At 36.3% G+C, this 7,537-nt stretch overlaps 1 protein-coding gene across 1 annotated transcript; it reads right to left on the bottom strand.

The window, feature by feature from the left end:
* Window positions 1–431: 431 nt before the first annotated feature.
* LOC110917989 (casein kinase 1-like protein 3) lies at window positions 432–5,228 on the bottom strand. Its single transcript, XM_022162398.2, has 16 exons — window positions 4,968–5,228; window positions 4,846–4,886; window positions 4,361–4,430; window positions 4,111–4,259; window positions 3,791–3,886; window positions 3,602–3,672; window positions 2,979–3,040; window positions 2,834–2,897; window positions 2,627–2,711; window positions 2,415–2,541; window positions 2,239–2,321; window positions 1,994–2,051; window positions 1,762–1,895; window positions 1,320–1,486; window positions 824–1,206; window positions 432–572 (listed from the first exon to the last, which is right to left on the bottom strand). The coding sequence occupies exons 1-14, from the start codon at window positions 5,041–5,043 to the stop codon at window positions 1,328–1,330; spliced, it is 1,275 nt and encodes a 424-aa protein (XP_022018090.1). The 5' UTR covers window positions 5,044–5,228; the 3' UTR covers window positions 432–572; window positions 824–1,206; window positions 1,320–1,327.
* Between the last annotated feature and the right edge of the window lie 2,309 nt (window positions 5,229–7,537).

Below are 7,537 nucleotides of genomic sequence, written 5' to 3'. Positions count from 1 at the left end.
AAAAGCAAAGAAAAACTATAGCAAAACCACTAGTGAAAGGCATATGCGCACAAAACATTTACATAGGGATGTTTTGAAAGTTGAAATCACAACAAAGATGAATCTTAAGTTTTTCTTCAAATTATTTGTATAATGTTAATATGAGGAACGAAATCCCAACAAACATTAACAATTATACTCTTTAAAAGCTCTGATCGAATCAGAGGATTTTCAGTGTTATTTGGAGCTACACTATTTTTCTTTTTGGTTACCGACAATCCACTTTTTTGTATGGGTGCCGACAATCCACGTTGTAGCCCCTCCACACATACAACTTACAAGTCATGATTTATTATTAAAGAAAACATTTCATAATATTCAAAGTATACTAAAACTAAAACCCAACCCGGTCAAACTTAAACTTTGACCAAAATAACACAATTCAACAACAATGTTTCTCCACAAAGAGAAATGGAAACCTTTACTTCTTTGGCTTTACAAGTTTGAGCATTACATTCCACACACATACACACGCACAGCAACCGTATTTCAGGCCGACCCGTCACCGAGCAACCGGATCCGAACCGAATATTCTGCAGATCAAAACATGGAAACATAAAACATGTTACATCAATAACATTTATTTGGTAGAGATAACTATCTAGGGAATGGATTCAATTAATATGTAGTAGGGGTCCATCCCTTTTAACTCCATTATTAATCGGCCGGGCCCGGGTCCCACAAATGAAATAGACTTGACGACTATATCATTCTATAGATCGAGTAAGATCGAATCTAGAGAAATGTATATAAAAATATAAACAGATAAAGGAATAGTTATTACTAGAATTGAATCGGGCTGGGCCCCACGACAGCATGAGCTTCATTGAGTAGAACAGATCCAGGTACTGGAAACCAAAAAAGAATGGCCCGACCCGCATGGGTGAAGGGCTTATACAAACAAAGGTGTAAAGCAAGATGTTACAACATAAGAGCACAACCACAATAGATAAAATCAAACAAAGCAGGTTTAGAACTATGTGCACATGAAGAAATGTTTAAAGGAAATCAAATTAAAAATAAACACTTGATGGACATTTACGTGTTACACGAGAAGCCAAAACCCCAAGTTGGTTTGGAATGAATGACATCAGGCACAGGCTTTAGATATACAGCTTCTGAAAACAAGTGTTCTTTGCCCCGTGTTTGATCTTCACTATAAGCTATCTGAAACACATAAGAGCGTATGTAGTCATACAACTGCCCTTTTAAGATGTATACAGACATTTGTTTTTGAAAGTCGGGCCATTAAAGATAAGTAAATGGGTGATATAAATTACCGAGTATGTCACTTGGCAGAAGAGATGCGGCGCAAAGAGGAAATCCAGCTGCTAGAAGGAGCGGTTGTACTGTCTGCTGCATGATTAGGGTTTGCAGAGTCTGGTTTTGTGGGGTATCTTTTTGGGCCGCTAGATGACGAAGGTGGCAATTGTGAATGGCTTAAAGTCTGCAAAACCAGCATTATAAACAAACAATATACATACACACACGGGAGCGTTCAATACATAACCAGTTTTAGAACAGAAAACTGTTGACAACTGTGATAAGCACTTGTACGTGGTGTTGATCAGATGTAGTGGAGTGGTTATGCATTTGCACGTCCGTCTTATTTATTACATTTAAAGCAATAAGGACATGTGTTTATGCTGTTCTCAATGGTTCTGTACTAAACGCCCATCCATCTCTGTATAAAACACACACACACACACACACACGACGCACATTTCTTTCGGGAGGATTCTCAGGAGTCATTCTGTTGATTGGTGATTTTAGTTGCATTCGAACACCTGGACTGGCAGCGGTGTTAGACTTCATACGGTCTGTTAATTCAGCTGAATAAGTAGCATTGTTGCTTCCTACATTGAAAAGAAAAAACAAAACAAAAGTCAGTTGCTATGCTCTATAAATTCTTCAAAGTAAGCAATTTGTTTAAATTGATACGAATATCTCTAACCTTGATGTCTTTCGATATCCTTTCGGATAGCTCCGCTACTGCTTTCTCCATGGACGGGCTACAAAATATGGAAATTGTGTATACAGCGCAAATGATAAAAACATTACACATTACAAAAATCACAGTGGGGAGTGTAACTGTGCGTGTGTAAATATATGTATGTGTGTATATAATGCATGAGAAAGGGATATAACTGCAACAACACTAACCAATACATGTCCTATAAAAAATAAAAATAAACTAACCATTACATGTGACTGATTTTTACTCTTTTGGGATTGTTGATACTTGAGAATAGTCCAATCGAAGATATAATCAAATTCAAATCCTGCATCACAAAATGTTACATGTGTGCTCTCTAGTCAACTAAGCTTTTTACACCATCTAGAAATGCATTGTAACTCAGTTTCACATAAAATACCTTCACGAGTGAACAATTCTCGGAATAGACGTTTCAAGAATCCATAATCAGGCCGCTGATCGAATGTCAATGAGTGGCAGTAATGAAAATACGACGCGAATTCTACAGGGTGTGACTTGCATAGAACCTTTCATAAATTGAAGTTTTAAGTCAGAATACTAGGAGATATGAATACCTAAAATCAATTAAATAAACACATCGCATTTATGCACCTCAATTGGAGTTGATAATTTCTTCTCACATATTTTGTCATACTTCTGTTTTTTTGTGGCAGCTTTAAGACCCTGCCATGGAAGACTGGACACAAAAATTCGTCAACATAATACATGAATTGGTCAATATAAGAAAAACGTCAACAAAACTAAGTGTTAAGGATTTACATAACTAAAAAATACAACATATCACAGAAAAATTGTTACCTTCCCCTCAAAAAATATAGAAGTACATATCCAAGAGACTCTAAGTCGTCCCGTCGGCTTTGCTCTGAAAACAAGATCATTAAAAAGTTAATTTATATTTTCCAGGATCAAATTTTAGTAATAAAAAAAAAAAAAAAACTCTTACCAATCCCAAGATGAGTATTGCAACTTGCATAACGTGCAGTTCCAGTTAGATTTTTGTTCTCCCTACAGAGATAAATTGATTGTATATGTGCCACATTAAGCAATACACAACTAACCACTTGGTTGTAGCTGCCATAGAGAACTACTGAAACGAATAACTACACTATATCTTGGTTTAAAAAAGCGGGAAGCGCACAAAAGCGATGAGGCCTAAAACCGATTTTTAAAAAGCAAAGCGCAAAAGCGGTGAGCTTTTCGTACGCGAAGCGCAAAGTGATTATATAATTTTTTTATATATCCCATAAGTGTTTAGCATCCAATACCTATGATTTAGCAATAATTAAGCTTTATATATGTTTTAAAATGAAAAAAACATAAATGTGCAGCATAAAAAGCCTGGTGTACAACACTCAGAAGCATAGAAACACCCCATGTTCAAAAAGCGCGCGCCTCAGCTGCGCCTTATGTCGATTTTCCCCCTAAAAAGCGCGCCTCGGCTGCGCTTCTTGTACACCCTGCGCCTTATGTCACACAAGGCGGTCTACTTTGCGCCTAGGTGTGCTTCGCGCTTAAGGCACGCTTTTTTAAACCAAGCACTATATTAACGGTGGTTATGCTGTATACCTGTAAGGAATATGGCGGTGGGTTGTTGCATCACGATATCTTTTGGCAAGCCCAAAATCTATAATATAAACCTGGTGGATAAAGAATAGAAGTCAAGCATGATAAAGAAACTGAAAAGAATACACAATAATCAAATTTGGCAATATGACTTTTTGATCAGTAATAGCAAAGTACGGTCCTTATTATCACCTGATTTGCTTTTCGACCAAGACCCATGAGAAAATTATCAGGCTTAATATCTCGATGCAGAAACCCTTTAGAATGAACATACTCGATTCTTGTTATCTGAAAAGAAAAAAGAGATTAGCCACTTAATCTGCTGTAATAAACAAGGAAGTAAGTATTACAGTAGCACTAAATTATACTCCAAATGTGAATGAAAGGAAATAAACAGATTTCTTACGAATATAGAACTGATCAAACATCAGATGACTCAACAGAAACTAAGAGATCTAAATTGTGAAAAACCATAAATCCACCTGGAAGGTGACATCCATACGCATACTTACCATTTGATCAGCCAACATCAAGACCGTTTTCAATTGAAATTTCCTCCCACAATACACAAACAGGTCCTCAAGACTCGGTCCTAGCAAATCAATAACTAAAACGTTATCCTCTCCATCTACACCGGACCATTTTATGGAAGGTATACCACCTACAAGTGAAAATAAAACATTAGAAATCATATCATTCAGAGTGAAATAAAAGACAAACATATAAATCTGCATTGTGATATTACTATCAAACCACACATACTTCCTCCCTGAAGAAGATTGTACAACTTAGCTTCATACAAAAGTTGTGGATGTTTAGTCTTATTATTCTCCTGGAAAATCAAAAAACCAACATTAGCTCTAAACTCAAAATAAAACCGGTTCAAACCCTAATTCATATCCTAAACCCTAAATCCCCAACCCTACACAAACAATCTCACATCAATCACAACCATCAGATCAACTAGAGGTAAGCAAATGGTACCAAATAACCGAAATTACCATACCGAATCATTTTTAGTACAAACTTTTTGGCGTTTACGGGATCGGTACTTTTGTTCAGTACCGGTTCAATATGGTATCGGTATTTGCCCGATTCTTACCTTCAAATACCGTACCGTACCCTTTTTTTACCTACTGCATGTCTAACCCTAACTTTCCACTTCAATTCCCCAACAACAAATCCACAAAACTCAAAACAGATCATCTACAAAATTAAACAACTAAAAACTCAAATTCAACACTTACGATCTTAACAGCAACGATTTCAAACGTATCAATATGCGTAGCTGCACACATAAACCAACTCAATCAAGTTCAATTTCAACATGAGCAACAGATTTGTGACAAAAACAGAACAAAAGTAAAACCTAGATGGATTTCACCGAACGATCCGCTTCCGATCTTGCGACCGAGCTTGTACTTTCCTCCGACGATCCTGTCCATACGGTTTCCGATCAATTGCGACGGATTGACGACGACGAAAGTGGTCAGGTCAATTTGGAGTAGATAAAGATGAAAGAATTATTGGAGAGATGAGAGGATTTTGAGACTGAATAACATACTATTATATATTTTGTGTTTTTGTTATCCAAGAGTTAAAACTGGTTGCTGTTTTGGTCACTAGTAGGGTGTTTGGTTTAGGTATGTAGGGGTAAGATGTTATGGTGTATATGTACAGGGTAAGTATGTGATAGTAATGCAAAGTTGAGGGGGTGTATGTGAAAATTCGTAACTTATCGGGTGTAAGATACAATACCGTGGTAAGTTGGCGATCAACTGATCAAGTGTCCAAGTGGTTGAGATGAACCGGCTGTTTTATTGGTTCGCTAGTTGAATCCCTTGTATCGTTTTAAGAATTGGGCTTTATTGTAATTAAGACCTTTAGGTATGCTTTAACATATCTTAACTCTATCTAAGTGTCACGTCAACCTTTTTCCCTGTTTTACTTTGTCTCACTCCAAGGAAATGATTTAATCCCATTAACTTCATCTAACCCTATCTTTTAGTGGTTTTTTATCTAAAAACGAAAAGAATAATTAATTCAATCTCTTAACATTGGGTTAACATGTTAACACATAACCCACTTAATGCCCTTTAACACAAAGAGGGAGTGGTTTGCAATGTTAGAGGCTGTTTGTTTACCTCTAAATAAGGCTTTTAATGGTTCAGACCTCTTACTGGTTCAGCACTTAATGGTTCAGACTGTTTGTTTCACGAGCAGATGTTTGAATGGTTCAGACATTTGCCTCTGAATGGTTAAGATTTATACAGAGTCTGAATGGTTAAGACCTCTAATTTGAATTTGTCAGACTTTTGCCTCTGAATGGTTAAGCATTATACAGGCTTTTAATGGTTCAGACCTCTTACTGGTTCAGCATTTAATGGTTCAGACATCTTACTGGTTCAGCACATAACCATTCAAATGTTGCCAAATAGCCCATTAATTAACATACCATGTTATTATTAACATTCTAAATGTTAGAGTATACCCTATAGCCGCCTAATATAAAAGTGAAAATATTGTAGGAGGATATTACTAATGGTGTTAGAAATAAACAATTGGAATCGGCTATAAAAGATGAATGATACTCGTGAAAAAAGCCATTGGTATCTCAAAAGTTGAATTCTGGCTAAATTAGTTCTTTTTTTTTGCACCCGTTTGTCGGCTTAGCCTGGTTCGTTGCTTCTCATGAATACGAATATGTTATTTCAATAGCGTTTTTTTTTTTCTTTTAAACTGATAAGGCAAGTGGTTTCTGGTTCGATCGGTTGGATTAACTCGATCATTATGGTTTTTAAATCATTGTGTGTATACCTCCTACTTCATTCTCCACCTATGCTTCCAAAACCCTAAATCCTTCCCTCGTTAAATCATGCTTTTCGTAAGTGTTTTTAAAATACGAACTCATCGATCTATGATCAATTTGTTGGTTGGATCGGTAATATTGTTTTAAGAATCATATATCGTTATCATAAACATAAAACAAAAAATACCACCTGAAGATATATTATTGATAATGTTAGAAAAATATCAAAAGTTTTTTTTTTTTTTTTTTTGTGGGCTAAACTAGTTCTCTTCTTTTTTTCATAGCTTGAAATTGTTTCATCACATCGTCGTCTTTTACTTGATGAAAAAAAAATCATTTTCGAGCGCACAAACCATGGCATTGTTCAAAATTTCTGAGCCCATTCGATTGCGTAAATCCGTCTTGAAAAGCTTCAATTTCGAGAAACATCTTTCAGCGGTACACGATAAACCAAAGGACAAGAGCTATGTGTTCCCGTTTCAACCATAATACGCGCAAGATCACTTATTTTATTCAGTGTTCAAGAGCAGTCTCGCCTTTGAGTTGTTTCGAATTTTTATCAGTTCCGCCTATCTTACCTTTGAGTTGTTCGATTTTTTGATCAACCTATCGATGAGTTCTCTTGTTCGCTGATGACTATGGAGGTACAACACTACGATGTTTGGTTTCCAGTTGTAATTAACAATCCCCGCCTCATATTCAAAGGGTTAATTGAATTCTTTTGGGCCGCCCGTATACACCATGTGAGAAATAAGATTTTACCATGTGAGATTATTAACCCCCTAAAAAATAAGGCATGCGGCATACTAAAACGCATGACAACCCTAAAGCGCCCAGTGGATCTTGGGCCTAGAGCCCAAACACAACACAACAAAACATAAACGCCATTAGAAGATGTTAATTTTTTGTCTGGTCGTATATAATGTATACGACAGTTTTATACGACCCATATATTTCGAATTTCGAATTTTGTTTTAAATTTAACTGTCTGACTAGACGTAAGATTCTTTGATTCGATGTTATATTCCTCGATTCTCGTGCCAGTCATGCGTTTAGACGTTAGATTCCTCGAAATTCGTGCGAGTTATTTGATTCGGCGTTAGATTCCTCGATCCGTGTCTTAATCATTT

The sequence above is a fragment of the Helianthus annuus genome, chromosome 16, assembly GCF_002127325.2.
Source record: "Helianthus annuus cultivar XRQ/B chromosome 16, HanXRQr2.0-SUNRISE, whole genome shotgun sequence".
Lineage (NCBI taxonomy): Eukaryota > Viridiplantae > Streptophyta > Magnoliopsida > Asterales > Asteraceae > Helianthus > Helianthus annuus.
Note: the sequence above shows the minus strand (reverse complement) of the source record. Positions and strands in the feature narration are given on the sequence as shown.